We start from the raw sequence: 20,947 nt of genomic DNA, 5'->3' as shown, positions 1-20,947 counted from the left end.
CGAGTACGTCAAAATATGAGAGTCAACGCGATTGAAAGCATGAAGACGTTTTGCCGGGCAATCGTTGAGGTATTTTCTGAGCAATATTTAAGATCACCAACAACCAATGATATTGCTAGACTTCTGCATGTTGGTCAACAACGTGGTTTTCCAGGAATGTTAGGAAGTTTATATTGTATGCACTGGAAATGGAAAAATTGTCCGACTGGATGGGCCGGCCAATACACGGGTCGCGGTGGAAAGCCTACTATTATACTTGAAGCTGTAGCAGATTATGATCTTTGGATATGGCATGCTTATTTTGGTATGCCAGGGAGCAATAATGATATCAATGAGCTAGATTCTTCCCATTTATTTTCCAATCTCACTCAAGGTATCGCTCCTCTTGCCCATTATGTCATACAAGGAATAGAGTATAATATGGGTTACTATTTGGCTGATAGTATATATCCAAAATGGTCAACCATCGTGCAAACTATCCGAGAGCCACGTGGCAAAAAAAAAGTATTTTGCAATGAAGCAAGAAGCGTGCAGAAAGACGTAGAACGTGCATTCGGGGTTCTCCAACAACGATTTGAAATTGTTGCGGGACCGACACGATTTTGGAGAAAAGACGTCTTACAAGATATAATGACTGCATGCATAATTATGCATAACATGATAATTGAAGATGAACGAGATCTTAGTGCTCCAATAGGAGTTGCGGGAGAAACACCACCAGCGAATGTTGAAATGGTGGGGGATGATGGCACAAGATTTGAGCAATTCGTTAATCGTTATAGACAAATAAAGATAAAGATGCACACATCGCACTTCGGAATGCATTGATTGAGCACTTGTGGGAAGAGTATTGTAATTCCGAGTCATAATTGTTTGTGTTAAAGTTACTTTTATTTGTTGTGTTGTAGTTTGTTTTACTTTATTTTAATTGAGTTGTGTTGTAATTTTTTTTTTATTTTAATTGTATTGTGTTGTATTTTATTTTTTGTGTTGTGATTTTTATTAAATAAAATTTTATTTTATTTAATGTGTATTTATATTTATAATTATAATTAATTTATAGAGTAATATTTTACTCATTATCATAATTCTTCTAAGTTATCTAATTAGTAATAATAATAAAAAAAATATAGGGGTATAAGTATAAATAGGAAATAAAGGGGGAAAAAATAGAGTGAAAAATAGAGTGGAAAATAGAGTTCGGTTGGAGAGAAATCACTGTTTACAGAAAAATAGAGTGATAAATAGAGTGATCGGTTGGAGATGGCCTTAATGCAGAATAGGATTGAGTGAAACTGTCAAATGAAGACTTCTGGGACTTAACTCTGTGATGAACGATCACAAGTGTTCGCCGTTTGGCAACATGGGTATAAGGGTAAGCAAAGAAATATAGGCCCACTTTAAAAAAACAACTCCAACGAAAGTGGCTCATCGTGCAAAAGTAGGTTGGCCCAAAAAACCGTAAAAGTCGTAAACCGGACCGGTCTACTCATTACAAACGGTCCGGTCCGACTTTTATTTTTTTTAAAATACGGTTAAACCGGTTTGGATCGGTTTATTAAAAAAAAATAATGTCCAGTTAGTCAAATTAGATATTCGTGCATGTGTTTCTCTCCCGTACATGATTATATGTTTTTGTGGAAAAGTAATGTTTTTTTTTAATTATGTAAAACGGTTTGAAATTGTCCACAAGGTTCAAAACGGTCTAAAGCGGTCAAGTCTAAATGGTTTAAATCGGACCGGACTGTTCAAAACGGTCCGGTCCGGTCCGATTTTAATAGTTTTTTTGTCCGATCCGGTTTGGATTTTTCTGGACCATTTTTTTAGCTTTCCGCGGTCTGGTTTTTTGGCCAATGTTAGACCGTGCACAACCCTAGTGCAAAGCATGACGAGCTAGGAAGAAGCCAGAGGGACTATAGCCCTCCTCAATTTTGTTTTGCAGCTTTTGCCAGATTTAACATTTATTTTACATTTTTTTACCCTAAATATTTACAAATTAACCTCCCCACAACTTTTTTTTGTTTTTTTTTTTGCATATTAACCCCGCAACTTGAATTCCTGGCTTTATCCCTGGTGCAAAGCACTCATACTCTTGTTGCAGCGCTATGAATATCGCCGAGTAGAGATTTTCACAGCGTACATATTTTCTCGTGCAAAGGCTCATCACGGCAAGTACGCTTGATTATATGTAACACTTATGCTTTCATGATGGAATTTCTTTCCATTGTACAAGATCTTTCCGCGACAAGTTGATATTTTGACGCAGCAAAAGTTATATAAAAAAAAAAAGTTTTGCAAACCAAATTTTTTTGTAGTGCAATCACTTTGAGTAGTGGAACAAAATTCCACGTTGCAAGCTTGCACAATTAAAGAATTATGTTGCGCAAAGTTAGCATAATAGAATTTTCAGTTGTGCAATCTATTTTTTTGTAGTAGTGTTAGTGCTTTTTCTGTTTAAAGTATATTTATGAGATTTGTAAGTAACTAGCCACTTAATGAGGAATTCTTTAAAATAATAGTCAAGGTTTGAGTTATATTAAACAATTAGCCAAACAAAATTTAATGTACCTAAAATACTTGTCATCAAACTCATTAATGTATTTTAGTAAATTCTCACGCCAAAATCCTAGACAACTCTCACTCCTCCCAGTGATGAATTTTATTGTCCAAGGTGCGGTTTTTTTTACGTTTGTTTCCGTTTACGATTGCGATTTCGAGTTCTAGCGATGATTTCAGTGTCAATGGGATTCCGATTTCAGAGGGTGATATTTACATTGGGGATCGATTGTCGTCCATGGACTCAGTGGGATCATCACCGCTGCACCGGTATAAGGGTTATGATAATCAGATTGGGGACTCGATGGCCGTCCATCGAGTTTTTCTTGGCCTTGACATGCGTAATTGGATTTTTATTTTTATTTTTTGTGTAAAGATTGTATTTCTGTCCAATTCGACGACAGTTAATCCGGTTAATTGTCATAGTTAATCAGTTAATCCAATTAACTGTCACAATTAATCCGATTAATTGTCACAGTTAAGCTGATAAACTGCGACGAACCTCTTCCAAAAACAATTTCGAACATCGGCGAGTTTCACGTTGCGCCGATTCGCCCGTTCAAAGGTCACAAGTCCAGTTCTGCGTATTAACTGCGATAATTACTCGGATTAATGATGAAGGTTAATCCAATTAACTGTGGCGATCTTCCTGCGGAAACTATCTCGAACATCGGCGAGTCCCGTGGCTGCGTCAATCCAGTCCTGCATATTAAATGTGATATTTGATCCTATTAGCTGAGAATGTTAATCGAACTAACTCTGAATGGTATAATTGATATATTGTATTTTTTTGTTTGGGTTATTTACCTAATTAAACTTATAGTAAGAGATTATTCCTATTCTATGACCTCCACAATGATTTTGGACCAAAATCAAATAAGTTCAATTTAATCCTAAACTATGACTATCTATTTTCTTTAAGTACAAAAATACCCTCAATAACTCACTGTGACTTTTTATTGACATTAATACAAATAAGTTCCAATGTTTATTGACATTAATATAAATAAATAAAAAAGAACATGAATTAATTATTTTTCAATAACTTACTGTGACTTTTTATTGACATTAATACAAATAAGTTCCAATGTTTATTGACATTAATATAAATAAAAACGAACATGAATTAATTATTTTTCAATAACTCACTGTGACTTTTTATTGACATTAATACAAATAAGTTCCAATGTTTATTGACATTAATATAAATAAAAAAGAACAGGAATTAATTATTTTTCAATAACTCACTGTGACATTTTACTGAAATCAATACCAATAAGTTCCAATGTTTATTGACATTAATATAAATAAAAAAAGAACATGCTCATGTTTAGAATTTCAAACAGAAGATGCTAATAAAACAGATGGTTTATTGACATCAATGTCAATAAACTAGACGGTTTATAGACATTAATGTCAATAAACTAGACGGTTTATTAACATCAATGTCAATAAACCAGCTACTGTCAACCCCGGCAACACCAAACACATGTTATCAAAATTGGGAATCAACAATATTGTATAAACACACATTTGGGCGCAGTTATCCACCCGACGTTCTCTCGATTCTACCCGGCCTCGCCTCGCCGACTCTCGTGCGGCAGCTCCGTCATGTCTCGGGCCGTGTCCTCGTCGACCCGAACCGCCGCTATGGGCTCTGCGTAGCCCGCCTTAATCGAGCCTAGACCCTCGAGAACAAAACTCAAACGAAGACCAAACAAAATCCATAACAACTCAGTTACACACGGGAAAAAAAAAACAGCATACACGGTCAAGTCTCACGACCAAGTCCATAACACGTCCAAAAATCAAAACACAACTAGTCTCGAACACAAATTCAAGCACCGAATCACACCAACAACATCAATAATTCACAGAATCGTCAAATCCCCAATTTATAAACCCTAGTATTTAATTCCTTACCTTGATGAAAGAGACGAAGAACAATGAAACTCGGTTTTCTTTCCCCGGCGTTCTTGTCCCGGTCTGGTGCTCGATGGCTCGCGACGTCTGCTGTTCTCGGTCGGAGCGCGCGTACAGGAGGGTTCGGTGGTCTGAAGTCGCGTGATAACTCGGAGCTCGTCGGGACTCGGGTCAGAGGCGCGCGCACAGGTCTGGCAAAGCTCGGGAAGAGAGAGAACAGACGAGAGAGAGGGAGATCGCGGCGGCGGCTGGTCGTGCAATCGGCGGAGGCGCGCGCGTAGTCGGCTCGGCGCTCGGCGCTCGCGCAGGAGAAGGAAGGAGAAGGAGCGGCCGAGAGGGAAGACGAGATGGAGATTTGCTGAAGCTTTTCTCGTTGGATGTTGTTTTTTTTTTCCCTTGTGTTTCTTGCAGGTGGAGTCGCGCGCGTGGAGAAGAGGAGAAGAAGAAGAAGAAGAAGATAAGGAGGAGAGAGAAACACAAAGTCTTTACTTATTGATGAAGGATTTGAGGTGGACCTCGAATTCACAAGCCCAACAAGCCTCGACGGAGTTCTTCTTCTTTTGGACGCAAGAGAGAGAGAGAGAGAGAGAGAGAGAGAGAGAGAGAGAGAGAGAGAGAGAGAGAGAGAGAGAGAGAGAGAGATTTTGGACGAAGAAGAAGAAGAAAAGAAACGCAGAAGAAGAAAAGAAATAAAGGATAAAAAAAGCAATGAGAAAAAATTGAAAGAAATAAAAGGATAAAAACGTAATTGTGTAAAAAAGCAAGTCATGTTTTTGGATTAAATTAAAGATATTGGATTTTGGTCCAAAACTATTGTGAATGTCATAGTTTAGGAATAATCCCGTTAGACTATTATTTTAAAAGAGGGTCCTAATAGGGAAACTTGATAAAGCAAGCTTAGTGTAGCATGTGATTTGAAAACTAAACCATATTTTGGTTCCCTTAGGAAAACCAAGCATATCACCATGTAAAATGACATTATTACCCTTAAATGAATTTTTTTTTCAAAATCAATCATTCACTCACTCCAGTTGTCTTTTTCAATTCAGAAACCAAAACAAAAGAAAAAAAAACGTGCAGCCCACAGCCAAGCACCTTTCCCTTTCAAAAAAAAAAAAAAAAAAAACCATCCTCGTCGCCACTCAGCGCCCTAGCCCGCAGCCATCGTCGCCACTCAGCCGTCGTCGCCACTCAGAGCCCTAGCCGTCGTCGCCAGTCCAGCAATCTCGCGAACCAACAGAGCCCTCCAGCCGAGTCGCGAACCAACCGAGCCCACAGCCAAGCACGCCCATCTCCACGCACGCCCATCGTCGCAAACCCCGACGCACGGCAAACCCGAAGATAAATGGGTAAGTTTCGATCCCTAATTCGATGATATTTTGTAAGAGATTTGTTTGATTTCCTGAAAAAAAGAGTTTGAGTTCGTCATGTTGGATCCAGAAAAAAGTCCGAAATTGTTGTCTGTAATTTCGAAGTTTATAGTTGTTATTTCGATTTCATTTCGAAGATTTCGATTCCCAGAAAAGATTTCGTTTAAACTCAAATTTTTTGGGCCTTCTATGTAGTTAAACAGCTGAGAGAAGAAAAATGGGTAAGTTTCGATCCCTAATTCGATGATATTTTATAAGAGAGATGTTTGATTTACTGAGAAAAAGAGTTTGAGTTCGTCATGTTGGATCCAGAAAAAGTTCGAAATTGTTGTCTGTAATTTCGAAGTTTATAGCTGTTATTTCGATTTCATTTCGAACTTTTTAACCTGTACAGATTTGACTTCTAATGTATACTTTTTAACTTCTTAACAGGTTCAAACGTTAATATATGTTGTTTATTTGATGGTACTTGGGTGAACAAAGGTACAAAATGAGAATATACTAATGAATCGCGATTCGAACTCCGTGCACTCGCGAAAGACATATCTCGGGCGGAGCTATTAATCGCTATGTACGAAGCTTTTTGTGTCGACGAGTCGTTATACGATTTGAAACTTGAAGCTGCGTATGTTTGGGCTAGAAGACCAATGCCTCCTCTCATTTTGGCATCGGACCAAGCTGCGTTTCAGTTATTTTTTGTAATGGATTTTCAGAGTTTTCAGTTATGTTATGTAATGAATTTCAGAGTTTTCAGTTAGGTTATGTAAAGGATTTCAGAGTTTTCAGTTATTTTTTGTAAATGATTTCAGTGTTTTCAGTTAATTTTTTTTTTTTTATGGATTTCCGAGTTTTCAGTTATTTTTTGTAATGGATTTCATAGTTTTCAGTTAGTTTATGTAATGAATTTCAGAGTTTTCAGTTAGGTTATGTAAAGGATTTCAGAGTTTTCAGTTATCTTTTGTAAATGATTTCAGAGTTTTCAGTTAATTTTTTTTTTTTTTTTTTTTTTATGGATTTCAGAGTTTTAAGTTATTTTTTGTAATGTATTTCAGAGTTTTCAGTTATGTTTTGTAATGGATTTAAGAGTTTTCTGTTAGTTTATGTAATGATTTTCAAAGTTTTCAGTTAGTTTATGTAAAGGACTTCAGAGTTTTCAGTTATCTTTTTTTATGGATTTCAGAGTTTTCAGTTAGTTTATGTACATGTAAGTTTTCAGTGATTGATTCTTTATTTCGAACTTTTCTCATTTTTTTGTAGGCACCGAAGTATGAATTGTTAGTTCCCATCTGTAAGGAGTACAGTGGTCAAATAAGTTTCAGAGGCAGCGGGTACTTGAAGGAAATAAGCACACGATTTATGATATTCGGATTACATGCTAGGTTGAAGGACACACAATTTAGTTGGATCGATTCCCCTTCCGTTACGGGTTTCAACTTTAATGGTGTGATTATAGACCAACTTCTCCAACGACGCATCCAGCAAAGATGTCAGGATGCAATTTACTTTGGTATCGGTAAGAATCCTATCCGTTTCGGAAGAAACGAGTTTTCTTTGACGACCGGACTAAAGTTTAGTACGCTTCCATCAACGGGAGAATTCAAGAAGCACCTTTCAAGCAACCGTCTGTTGAAGACGTATTTTCCTGACCCCGAACACCTTGATGACAACGACAAAAAAAACCACCATGAATGCCCCCGTGACGGCAACCACCGTGAACGCCCCCGTGACGGCAACCACCGTGGCAGCCCCCGTTGACGACGACGACGACTTCGTCAACCCTCCGGCGAAAGAGACGGCAAGAACTGTGGCAGCCCCCACGACGGCAACCTCTGTGGCAGCCCCCGATAATTACTTTGGTAGTTTTTGAGAAAAGTTTTTTGGATGATATTTTGGTTTTTTGGATGAATTGAAATGTCTAAAATCCTTGACAAAAAAATTACTTAAATGTCTGAAATCCATTACAAAAATGAACTGAAATGTCTGAAATCAAGCACATAAACTAACTGAAAACTCTGAAATCATACACATAAAATAACTTAAATGTCTGAAATCCATTACAAAAATGAACTGAAATGTCTGAAATCCTTGACAAAAAATTACTGAAATGTCTGAAATCCATTACAAAAATGAACTGAAATGTCTGAAATCAAGCACATAAACTAACTGAAAACTCTGAAATCAAACACAAAAAATTACTGAAATGTCTGAAATCCATTACAAAATGAACTGAAATGTCTGAAATCAAGCACATAAACTAACTGAAAACTCTGAAATCAAACACATAAAATAACTGAAATGTCTGCAATCCATTACAAAAATGAACTGAAATGTCTGAAATCCTTGACAAAAAGTTACTGAAATGTCTGAAATCCATTACAAAAATGAACTGAAATGTCAGAAATCCTTGACATAAAATAACTGAAATGTCTGAAATCCATTACTAAAATGAACTGAAATGTCTGAAATCAAGCACATAAACTAACTGAAAACTCTGAAATCAATCACATAAAATAACTGAAATGTCTGAAATCAAGCACATAAACTAACTGAAAACTCTGAAATCAATCACATAAAATAACTGAAAACTATGAAATCCATTACAAAAAATAACTGAAAACTCGGAAATCCATAAAAAAAAATTAACTGAAAACACTGAAATCATTTACAAAAAATAACTGAAAACTCTGAAATCCTTTACATAACCTAACTGAAAACTCTGAAATTCATTACATAACATAACTGAAAACTCTGAAAATCCATTACAAAAAATAACTGAAACGCAGCTTGGTCCGATGCCAAAATGAGAGGAGGCATTGGTCTTCCAGCCCAAACATACGCAGCTTCAAGTTTCAAATCGTATAACGACTCGTCGACACAAAAAGCTTCGTACATAGCGATTAATAGCTCCGCCCGAGATATGTCTTTCGCGAGTGCACGGAGTTCGAATCGCGATTCATTAGTATATTCTCATTTTGTACCTTTGTTCACCCAAGTACCATCAAATAAACAACATATATTAACGTTTGAACCTGTTAAGAAGTTAAAAAGTATACATTAGAAGTCAAATCTGTACAGGTTAAAAAGTTCGAAATGAAATCGAAATAACAGCTATAAACTTCGAAATTACAGACAACAATTTCGAACTTTTTCTGGATCCAACATGACGAACTCAAACTCTTTTTCTCAGTAAATCAAACATCTCTCTTACAAAATATCATCGAATTAGGGATCGAAACTTACCCATTTTTCTTCTCTCAGCTGTTTAACTACATAGAAGGCCCAAAAAATTTGAGTTTAAACGAAATCTTTTCTGGGAATCGAAATCTTCGAAATGAAATCGAAATAACAACTATAAACTTCGAAATTACAGACAACAATTTCGGACTTTTTTCTGGATCCAACATGACGAACTCAAACTCTTTTTTTCAGGAAATCAAACAAATCTCTTACAAAATATCATCGAATTAGGGATCGAAACTTACCCATTTATCTTCGGGTTTGCCGTGCGTCGGGGTTTGCGACGATGGGCGTGCGTGGAGATGGGCGTGCTTGGCTGTGGGCTCGGTTGGTTCGCGACTCGGCTGGAGGGCTCTGTTGGTTCGCGAGATTGCTGGACTGGCGACGACGGCTAGGGCTCTGAGTGGCGACGACGGCTGAGTGGCGACGATGGCTGCGGGCTAGGGCGCTGAGTGGCGACGAGGATGGTTTCTTTTTTTTTTTTTTTTGAAAGGGAAAGGTGCTTGGCTGTGGGCTGCACGTTTTTTTTTCTTTTGTTTTGGTTTCTGAATTGAAAAAGACAACTGGAGTGAGTGAAGGATTGATTTTGAAAAAAAAATTCATTTAAGGGTAATAATGTCATTTTACATGGTGATATGCTTGGTTTTCCTAAGGGAATCAAAATATGGTTTAGTTTTCAAATCACATGCTACACTAAGCTTGCTTTATCAAGTTTCCCTCCTAATATGGGCTAGTTAGCTAGCCCGCTCTTTTTTTTAATAAATATATTAAAAGTAAAGTAAAATACATTAATATATAATGAAGTGGGATTATGGTGGGTAATTTTAAGAACTGTCTATATAGTGTTTTTTTATCCATAAATTAAATTAGATGGATAAAATATATAATAATTTTATTATTAATTAAGGTAAACTCTTATCATTTAATTTAAGTTGCTCTTAAATGTCGATATGAAAGTTTTAAAGAAAAATGAACAATATAGGTGATATGAAAGTATTTCATCAATAAGGTTTTTTTTACACTTAATTTATTGTAAATAAGTTCGAAGACTTGGAGTTGTGATTTTTCAATAACAAACATCAAGATTTATAACGAACTTGTATGTAATGTGAATAATATTATATTAAAAAATACACACTAATACTATGAAAAAAAAAAAAAAAAAAGTAAATGTAATACATACTATTTCGTCAATCGTGACCTAAAGAATCCTGGTGGTCCAATACCGTTGATAAAATTATATTTTATGACCAACCCCGAACCTTATTCGCCATCTAAGGGCTTGAAATAATTTGGTTCCTTTACCTTATATTATGTCCATTATTTTTAGCCTCAATAATTTCCCAGGAAACTCAAGATAGAAAATTTGAATTGCACTCAATGATTACGAAAGTTGGTGGAATTTTTACGGTAACAATCTCTGTAAATACCCTGACCAATAAGTATTCAGCAGGCTATACGACATTCCGAACATGCACACATCTAAAAGAACCAAATTCAAACGACTACTTTTTACACTGAGATGGTTAATATTTACACGAACAAAAGATGCCTCAAAAAGAAAAGAATGTGACGTGAAGAAGCAGAAGAATTCGGTTCCATTTCAATAGGACAAACTAAAAGAAAATTGATATAACACTGTAGTCAACATCACCGACTGTGATAAATAAAGTTTACGAAATAAAAATTAAGTAAAAAAAAAAAAACAAAAAAACAAACAAACAAACAAACAAACACAGCTGTAGACTGAGACATTCTTGGGTATAGAGTGTGCGGAAGAGAAATGCTGCACGGAAAATGTGAAACAAAACAGTAACCATAATAAACATAAATTTATAACCTACAAAGCCATTTTTCCATACAGTCCAAGAGTGCCACATTCTTTTCTTTTCGTATTTCTTCTTGTTTTCTTGTTCTCCTCTCCTTCTGTTAGCGGATGGCACCATTGTATCCCCAACGTTTAGTTGAAAAATAACTCGGTAATGGAATGGAAAGAAAATTTTGATCCCGCGCAGTTTACACACTTCTTTGATTTCTTCTCTTCTTGTCTGTAATTTTCTATCTAAAATTGGATGTATTTTTTGGAACCACCGTTGCCCAGAATCGACTTGGATGATCGAATAATGCCTCTCGAGAGAACGCTAAGATGAGGATATAAGAAGGAAAACATTGCCAATCAACGGTGTTGATGGCTTCCCTCGAGTTCTCTGGCCAAGAACTCATTTTCTCACCAGAACGAGCCTCCATAATTTAAGCTAACCTAGCAAGAACTTGAAAACATCGGTTAAAGAAATAATCCCTTCTACACGCTTGCTTCCAGCTTCTACAATCACCAGTCTCCTAACCCCTGAAAGAAGCAACAACCCAAAAACGCTATTGAAAACTACGGCCCGAAAACCAATTATCTATTTGGGTGACAATTGAAAATACAAAGAGGTCGCATATTGATATTATCAGGTACCTGGATTGGCCAACCGTTCCATCACTTTATGCAGAGGATCAAAACGTAGACACATCTGGCATCTCTGTCCATTGAAGATGCCATGAGGAGAATTTGCATCTTGTCCCATTTGCAATGCCTAGAATACAAAGTGCGGATCCCAAATTAATATTATGTCAAACTTCTATGTCTGACACGCATATATACATTTTTCTGAAAAATTCAAGTTGCTTTTTCACTTGGTTAGATATCTCAATACCAGCGATACGCCGTGTTTATAATATATACGTATTGAAAATGTACCGACTTTCTACACCACATCAATAACAGTACATTATATACAGTATACCCTCTAGTACAGGCTTGAACTTGTACTATATGCTACAATTAGTCGAGTCTTTTTCACTCGTCACCTTTGTTGAGATTCACTTTCTAACTCCAATATAAAAACCCATTCACGTAAGACTCAGGTCAATCTTTAGATTATGAGGCCACAACTCTCCTAGTTTACTAATGTCCATATAACTATGAAAGTAAGCAAACACCTGTATCATTGAAAACAATAGAATTAAAGGGAGACCAATGTCCTTAGCTGTTACCTGATGGATGCTCGTTTCGCCAAGGCTAATCCGTGCATAAGCTTTATCTTTTGCCAAAGCAGTTATATCGCTGTCAAGGATTTAAAAGTAAATGATTAAATTGGTTCTAACTGTAATGATCACACCCAAATAGGAGGTGGGTACAAGGAGTACGAGATAATTTACCTTCGAGAGTAAATGTCAAGTAATGAATCATTATCGTCCACAATTGGCACGGAACTTACTCCGGCTGAAAGAGAAATACAGCAACACAAATATGCAGTTTAGTTATTTTTCGGAGATTGAATATGGACAAAATGAACTAGTAAGGTTGTACTCTTATATAGAATAAGCAGAGAAAAAAAACTATAAAAAAAAACTCTCTAAACTTCTACCAACAAAATTCAGCACGACCATGCACCACATGCTGTCGAATGAATACAGCCAAAACTAAAATAAATAACCTTGAATTAACAGAGACAAGGCATCACTGAGAGAGGCATTGGGGCTCAACATTGCAAGTGGTCTTCCACTTGACTCGCCAATTTTTGGAACCCATGTTCCCAATGGAATATCACATATTGGAAGTTGGAGAATCGGTAACGAGCTAGAACAATGTCTAAAATGCCTACATATACCTGAAAATTAGCAGTAAATTAGAATAGAGTAACGCTTCTAACTGTTTTTTTTTCCTTCTTCTTGTATATAGCTGTAGACCTCTAAGTTGTAGTTAGGAAATGCAAACAACTGGGAAAAAATAAGCTTACTTTTTAGTATTCCTGACAAGGAGGCGAGATGCAGCAGCTGAGGAGATGAGGCATTCTGTGAAGAAAAATGGATGATAGGAATCGTAGCCACCTTGTTTTGCAATATTTTCACAGCAATGTCTTTGAGAGAGTCATATGGCCCGGCCTGAAAGTAGTAAGTGAGACACACACCATCAGTGGATATCGCACCATGCAACAAGTCTTTCAACTCTGAAGGATTGACTTACATGGATAAGATGCCGAGGATGAGATCTCTGATTGCAGTCAATTTGTCGACTAAGCTGTGCTTTCCCTGCTTTCCAAGCTGCTATGGTATGAATCTCCAATTCTTCCTCTGTCAAAGTTGATCCATGATTCCCAAGCTACAAACACAGATTTCATGCAAGTTAGTTTATTTTAAGAAACATGGTCGTTGCATTGATCATAAGATCTGTAATGATATGGGCACTGAACATTTTGACGGTGAGCAAAAACAAATTATGACAAATTAAACATGAAGCAGCTAGCACGAGGTGATTAAATAGTATATCATATTTCTTGTTTTTTGAATCTCCTAAAACTAAAGTTACAATGTGCCCTTGTTCCTCAGCAAATGGGTTGACTCCGAAAGAATTGACGAAGGAAGAACTGTTTCATCTGAAAAAGTGGGAGGGAAGGTTGATTAAGGAGGAATACGAACATAGTGTGTTCATTGACTTCAGGATACTAACAACTCCAGTACATACATGTATTCTGGTTCTCAAAATAGAAGGTTAAAAGACTGAAAGTTTAGGATGTAGCCCTCTTCCACAAGTTTGAATTTACTCATCGGATGTACCTTTTTCAACTCTATCTTTCACTAATAATTTACTTTCTTAATTTTGAAATGAGGATAAAATTAACTCCCAGGTTGTTGATTCCGTTGATCGGCACTTAAAAGGAGTAAGAAATTGGTTCCTTTGGACAAACCTCTCTTAGAATTAGGACAAAGTCCAGTGCTGTGAGAACTCCAACAAACCGGCCATCAAAAAAATCCCAAAGAGGAGCAACGGGAATGCCCTGAAAGTAACTCGCATCAGTAAAATTATATTATAAAAGGAAAGCCAATTCATCGATTAGTTGTGGCACAGAGAAGCTACCTGCTCATATAGGATGTGGAATGCTTGTTTGACTGGTAAATTTACATCCAAGGCAATGACCTAGTAAGAGGGAAAAAGAAGGAAATCAAATCCTCGAACGGGAATCTCATCATCATAAAAATAGATCTTTGATGAGGCAAAGGCCATCACACCTTGCCCAACTCGGGAAGCAAGTTGTAAGCATTATGGTTGGACAAAAACACAGCTATACGGTGCCGAGAGATGTCTATATCCGACTCTGATATTCTCGGAACTGCTTCCTGCAAGAAACCACCTGACAGGATGTCTTAAACAGTAAAGCAAGAGACACGAGTAAAGGTAATTAGCTCTCAATCAATTATCTTTTAGGCACTTTCCCCATTTCAGACTTGAATTTGCATAACTTCTTTGAACACGCAGCACCAGCAACTAAGGATTACCTTTCTTCCATCAGAAGATCTCAAATATCTGTCATACCATCCCAAACTCTTTACCATTTTTTTTATACCCAGGTAAACAAAAACATGAATAACGATAATGTAACCAAGTGCACCAACTTTAAGAGTCTGAGATTGAGAGTGTTGTCGAGCAGACTAAGTTCATTAGGGCAATACACTAGTACAACTCAAGCTAGAAGGTAAAGAAACCATACCACGCGCATAAACGCATCATTATCAACATCCATGTTTGATCTACCACATGCTTCTGAACTATAAACAGCTGGAATTATTCCCGCATCTCCAGCTAAAAATATAGTGTTTACAGCCCCGGCATTCCCATTCATGGAAGGTTGGTGCTCATCGTGCCGCCACTCCCCGTCGACAATAAATTTATACTGCAGGACACGGAGAGCATAAGCCTTCATTAATAATTAAAAAAAAAAGGGAAACCAAAAGTTATAAAACTTAAATTTGTCATTAGCCAATTTCGACACCGAGTTCGAGAGTTTTGATATGAGGGGTCTACTTCAACCTGATGGTATCCCGGTGACAAGTTCCAAACAACTTGAAACAAAGTTGGGCATCCCTCGATTGGAGTCATGGGTATTTGCTCTAACCATCTGTAACAACAAACCAATTCAGATTAACACAAACAGCACTGGCAGTCAAATCAACCATATTTAAAGTGCAAAACTTAAATTACACCAGTGCTCAAAGCTCTGACCTTGTAAATGAGCCACAGAGAAGAACCCTCCTTCCACCGTAAGGCCACACAAACCGAGTCGCAATCGAATCCGGACCTGCTAGTCCACCACTTCCGTGTCCTGATTCCACACCAGAGCCAAACATTTCCTCTTTGCCCCCCAAATTCAATTCTCTATATCTACACAGTCAATCAATTCTCGAGAAGCCTACAAATTTTCCCAATTCCACGCACAGCCAAGAACGTAAAGCGAAAATCTCAAACTCAATGATACCTTAAAAGTCGCTTCTTTTTTCAGAAATCCTCTACCAAAAAAAAAAAAAAAAGAAGCAAGGGACCCCTCAAAGCTGCAACATGCAGGGGCAGAAAAGTTCGAGAGAAGCAAATAAAGAACCCTAATTTTTTGCTGCTAGTCCCGGATTATAACCTCCGAATAAAGAAAAATTCACAAGCAAATCCCTCTAACTCGTCATCGATTCCGCTCATGCAAGAGCTCCCAAATCCAAAAAAAAAAAAAATACGAAAATTGTTCAATTGAATGCCAAAAAGTCAAAGGAAACCAAAATCTAACCCCTACGAGCTCTGATCTGACGGTCCGAGAGAGTTGAGGAATCGGGAGGCGAAAGCGCAATGGCGAAAGTGAGAAAAAAGAGTTCTGTGGCTTGCGGCGTAATTAAGAGAGGACTTCGGGGCAGAATTGAAATAGAAAAAATCTATGAGAGAGAGAGAGTGTGTGTATTATGTGTAGAGGAAGTCTGGAAGAGCAGAAGAAAGTGATATAACAGAGAACAAGGTGTGCGTGGCATTGTTGGATCTTCAGAAAAGCGCTTTTGGCGTTTTGGAAACTGAGAGAGAGAATCTGATGATGATGATGATCTTGATCATCAAAACAAAACAATTGCAACAATAAAGCCAAAATTACCACAAACACCCGACATACATATTGTAGGGAAAAGTCCTAACTATACTTCGAAGTTTATTTTTATTTGAGTTATTAGCGCAAAAAATACCGAATATTTTTTTATTTGTTGAAGTTTGATACACATTCTTTAAAAATTAAAGAAAAAACTACTCGATATTATAATATCCTTCTACCATTATTATTTGGCTGTTAAAATGGATATAAAAACACATATAAGCCATCTAAATGAACAAAACTAAAAAATAAACATCATATTTTTATAATATTTATAAAAATTAAAAAATTGCACATCCTCTATCTTTGTCTAAATTATCTACCTCTTTAACACATTTTCGTTTATTTTAATACTAAAAAAATTTGAATACTCTTTATTTTAAAATAAATTACAAATATATTAAAGTAACAAAATAAAGAGCTATAAGCAATTTATTTAATTTTTAATTTAAAATTATTTATTTTCTAAAGTATTGAAAGAATTAAAAATTAATAATAAATAAAATGCTATTAACATAAAGTACTTTAAAATTAAATCTAATGATCAATATTAATTGGTATTAATTTTTTTACCCTCTAAGTTAAATTTCTAGCTTAATAAAAAAAAAACACAAGTTAAGACAAAATTATGAATGGCAACGGGTACGGATAATACCGGGTACGTTTATCCATTACTCGTATTCGTTTAAATTTTTAACACATATCTGTTTACTCGATTTTTGAAGCAGGTCGGGTACGGGTATACTCGCCGGAGAAACGGGTTCAAAATGTTGTACCCAGCACCATTCACCCGCTTAAAAAAAAGTATCGGGTCGGGTATTTCCCGTTTACCCGAAAAAAAAAACCATAATATTCAAATACGTCACAAAATTTTCTTAAATAAAATAGTAATAAACTAATTGATATATATATATATATATATATATGTATATACCGAAACGGATATACATATTTTTGTAAACTATATTATAAAAGCTATATACATAACTGTAGCATATATCTTATAACTATATATATTGTGAACCACATATTCATACAACTACAGTATATATAATTATAAATTATATATCATAAAAAAATTTATATATAAGAGAAACTTTTTCATTATAATATTATTGTAAATTTTATATAGACAACGGTTATGTACTGATATTGTAAACTGATTTTAATATATTATTTGTTTAAACTAAAGGAATGTATAATATCTATTGTATATTGATATCTTAACAATTAATGGAAGTAATCGGGTACGGAATAACGATTCCATTACTCTATCCAGACCCGTTAAAAATCATAACGGATATTGCCCGTTTACCCGTGTGTCCGAAAAGAGCGGGTATTATCCGACCCGTTTAAAGCGAGTAACGGGTCAGAACGCGGACAACAGGCAAAATTGTCATCCCTAAACGAAATACATATGCTACACTTAAAAGAGTTAGACATAAATTAAGTTATATTTTGATTATCTAAATAATTTTGTTATGATTTTAATATAGGGTGGTCATTTACACAGAGTTTTTATTTTTAATATAGGGTGATTTTAATATTGGTTCCCTCTGTTGTAAAACCTAAGAAATAACTTGAATTGAATACTCTTTAAACACTAATAAGATGAGAATTTAGAGGAGAAGAGTATGGAGAGTAAAATGAAAGAGTAAATTGTGGGAACTTGGGGGATGGATTTTTCCTTCATCATCCCCATGTATTTATAGTGAGAATTTATGTACATTAGTAAAAAAAAATTAGGTGTAGGGTAATTAATAATTTACCCCATATTTTTTACTTTAAATTACCCCATATTTTTTACCTTTGAGCATACCAATTTATTTACAACACTCCCCCTTTGGGATGCTCATTGATACATTTACTTGTTCATGCTGTCTCGTTAAAAACCTTACTAGGAAAAACACAGTGGGATAAAAATCTCAGTAAGGAAAAAAGAGTACAGCTATGCAAAGCTCCCCCTGATGCAGACGTTGGTGCGGTCTTTCTACAAATCTTGCAATTTACGCATTCCAATGTCATGAACATGTTTTGTGAGGAGATCAGATGAGTTATCACAAGAACGAATATACTGGATGTTGACAACATTGTTCTTCTCTAGCTCTTGAGTGAACAAAAAGAAGTTCGGAGGGATGTGTTTTGTTCTATCGCTCTTGATGAATCCTTGCTTCATTTGAGCAACATATGCGGCATTATCTTCATAAAGTGTGATGAGGTCCTCGTTTGTTGGAAGACCACTGGTGGCTTTGATATGTTGCGTTATTGATCTCAGCCATACACATTCACGACTTGCTTCATTTAGTGCTATAATTTTCGCATGATTTGATGATGTAGCAACGAGCGTTTGCTTTTGAGAACGCCAAGAAATCGCAGTCCCTCCATACGTAAACACATATCTAGTATGAGATCTCCCTTTATGTGGATCTGATAAGTAACCCGCATCTGCATAACCAATCAAAACTGGTTTTGTTTTGTTAGGATAAAATAATCCTAAATCAATTGTTCCTTGAAGATAACGAAGCACAATAGTGTCTCTTTGTAGGAGCTGAGCTGAATCTTGCTAATATATTAACTGCAAAAGATATATCTGGTCGAGTGCAATTAGCAAGGTACATAAGGGCTCCAACCGCACTAAAATATGGTACTTCAGGACCAAGAATCTGTTCAGATTCCTCACATGGGCGAAATGGATCTTTTACCACATCTAGGGATCTGACAACCATTGGAGTACTTAAAGGATTTGACTTATCCATATGGAAGCGTTTTATCACCTTTTTCATGTAATTTGACTGATGCAAAAATATTCCATTTTTCACGTGCTCAATCTGTAAGCCAAGACAATATTTTGTATTCCCAAGATCTTTCATTTCAAATTCTTGCTTTAAGTAAGAGATTACTTCTTTGATCTCTTCATCAGTCCCAATGATGTTTAAATCATCAACATAAACAGCGATGATCACACATCCGGATGTTGTTTTCTTAATGAATACGCATGGACAAAGAGAGTTATTGACGTAACCTTTTTGTATTAAATATTCACTTAAGCGATTGTTGATGTCGGTTTCAACAATCTCAAATTATAATTTGATATATATATATATATATATATTTGATTTATTTAAATATGGGTTTCAGAAGACGTCGTATAAGAAGCAAAAGAAATTTGAATGGAAATGGATAGAAATGAATATAAATACTTGAAGTTTTTATTAATAATCGAAGAAATTACAAACTAAAAGGGGGCGAAGTGCTGAACTCAACAAAGGCGAACTCGAAGAAATAGAGAAGTGAGAGATCGAAAATAAGGGTGTAAGCTTGCATGTGAGAAAATTGACATGTCGGCTTCTATTTATAGTCGGGACGGATTCGTTGAAGTGGACACGTGTTTGTCAGTTCGGCTCTGCCACGTTGCTGGTTGAAGTCGTCCCAGATCCAGTCTTCGCGGCGAGGTCCTCTATCTGATTGTGACCAATTCCCTTGACCGATTCCATGTTGGTAATGCGTCTCTTCTTCGGCGAACTGGGCTTCTCATTGGGCTTGGGCCGGTCTTCCGGAGTCGAGCTGGCCCAGACGATTCCTTGAAAACCAGGTCGCTTCTACTGTTGGGATTTGGTCGATTCGAGCCCAGCTTAAATGATTTTTATTTGGGGAAAATGATTTTTAACCCCCACAACGATTAAACCACATTCGTCCGGATTGCTTTAACCCATATAAAGATCTTTGTAATTTGATGGAATATTTTTCTCTAGGCTTTGAACTAGATGCTTCAGGCATCTTGAATCCTTAAGGGATCTTCATATATATTTGAGTATCTAGCGATCCGTATAAATAAGCTGTGACAACATCCATGAGATGCATATTTAGTTTCTCATGCACTGCTAGGCTGATCAAGTATCTGAATGTAATTCCATTCATTACATGGGAATATGTTTCTTCAAAATCAATTCCGGGCCTTTGAGAAAAACCTTGGGCAACAAGTCAAGCTTTGTATCTCACAATCTCGTTTTTCTCATTTCTCTTTCGTACAAATACCATTTGTATCCAACAGGTCTCACATCTGTAGGTGTAAGTACTTGTTAAGCGAGTCAAGTTCGGCTTGAATTGCAGTTTTCCATTCACCCCAATCGTATCTATTTTTACATTCAGTAACAGACCTTGGTTCGGGATCTCCATCATTTTCATCCATGATATCGCATGCCAGACTATATGAGAATGCATCATTAATTTCATAATTTCGGTTCCATTGTATACCTGTATTGGCATATTTAATTGAAATTTCTCGATTTTCCTCGTTTTGTATTTTTGGAATACATTCCTCCATTTTGGGGTCATTTTGTTTCTCTGCTTCTTTTCTTTTCTGAGGATTTTTATCTTTGGAACCGAATGGTCTTCCACGGTTCAGGCGTGTTGTGACTTCATGAGTGACTTTATTTTCAACTTGCCCTTTTGGGACATCAATTTGCGCAGGAGCATTTGTAGCTGTAATGTATGATTTAGTCACTCTTTTAGTGTCTATAAACGCATCAGGAAGTTGATTTGCAATATCTTGCAAATGTACAATCATTTCCACTTCTAATCTTTTTTGTAAGGGTCAAGATGCAATAATGTTGGTACAGACCAAGTAATTTCTCTTTCCAGTTGGTTTCTTTCTCCCCCTAATACTGGGAAATTTTCTTCATCAAAATGGTAATCAGCAAACCGTGCTGTAAAAACATCACCAGTTTGAGGTTCTAGATACCTAACAATAGATGGACTTTTATATCCTACATAAATTTTAAGCCTTCTTTGAGGTCTCATCAATGTTCTTTGAAGTGGTGCTATAGGCACATAAACAGCACATCCAAAAATTCTCAGATGAGATATTTGGTACTTGGCCAAATGCAAGTTGCAGAGGGGAGTATTTATGATATGCACTTG

General features: G+C 36.2%; 2 protein-coding genes across 3 annotated transcripts; one reads left to right on the top strand and one right to left on the bottom strand.

Annotated features, from left to right (window-relative positions):
- Window positions 1-15: 15 nt before the first annotated feature.
- LOC149380721 (uncharacterized) lies at window positions 16-828 on the top strand. The gene has a single exon (XM_089601185.1). It carries the CDS (start codon window positions 16-18, stop codon window positions 826-828), a length of 813 nt encoding a protein of 270 aa, XP_089457311.1.
- Window positions 829-10,661: 9,833 nt separating this feature from the next.
- LOC149380720 (sucrose nonfermenting 4-like protein) lies at window positions 10,662-16,019 on the bottom strand. Of its 2 annotated transcripts, XM_089630804.1 has the most exons (14): window positions 15,133-16,019; window positions 14,941-15,028; window positions 14,634-14,803; window positions 14,409-14,436; window positions 14,142-14,249; window positions 13,990-14,049; window positions 13,820-13,909; window positions 13,099-13,233; window positions 12,872-13,016; window positions 12,569-12,742; window positions 12,291-12,354; window positions 12,126-12,195; window positions 11,548-11,665; window positions 10,662-11,433 (listed from the first exon to the last, which is right to left on the bottom strand). In XM_089630804.1, the coding sequence occupies exons 1-14, from the start codon at window positions 15,255-15,257 to the stop codon at window positions 11,342-11,344; spliced, it is 1,467 nt and encodes a 488-aa protein (XP_089486930.1). In that variant the 5' UTR covers window positions 15,258-16,019; the 3' UTR covers window positions 10,662-11,341. The 2 variants fall into 2 exon arrangements, with proteins under 2 accessions (XP_089486930.1, XP_089486929.1); XM_089630803.1 differs by lacking the exon at window positions 14,409-14,436 and having other exon boundaries at window positions 14,621-14,803.
- Between the last annotated feature and the right edge of the window lie 4,928 nt (window positions 16,020-20,947).

This window comes from Urtica dioica, chromosome 11 (assembly GCF_054948205.1).
Source record: "Urtica dioica subsp. dioica isolate 48M chromosome 11, U.dioica_male_clone48M_v1_H2, whole genome shotgun sequence".
NCBI classification, from domain to species: Eukaryota; Viridiplantae; Streptophyta; class Magnoliopsida; order Rosales; family Urticaceae; genus Urtica; species Urtica dioica.
Note: the sequence above shows the minus strand (reverse complement) of the source record. Positions and strands in the feature narration are given on the sequence as shown.

Coding starts and splice junctions, on each gene's coding strand:
- LOC149380721 (XM_089601185.1), top strand. CDS start 16: ATGAGAGTCAACGCGATTGAAAGCATGAAGACGTTTTGCCGGGCAATC.
- LOC149380720 (XM_089630804.1), bottom strand. CDS start 15,257: ATGTTTGGCTCTGGTGTGGAATCAGGACACGGAAGTGGTGGACTAGCA. Junction 15,029..15,132: donor CTCTGTGGCTCATTTACAAG/GTCAGAGCTTTG, acceptor TTGTTGTTACAG/ATGGTTAGAGCAAATACCCA. Junction 14,804..14,940: donor TGTCACCGGGATACCATCAG/GTTGAAGTAGAC, acceptor CGTGTCCTGCAG/TATAAATTTATTGTCGACGG.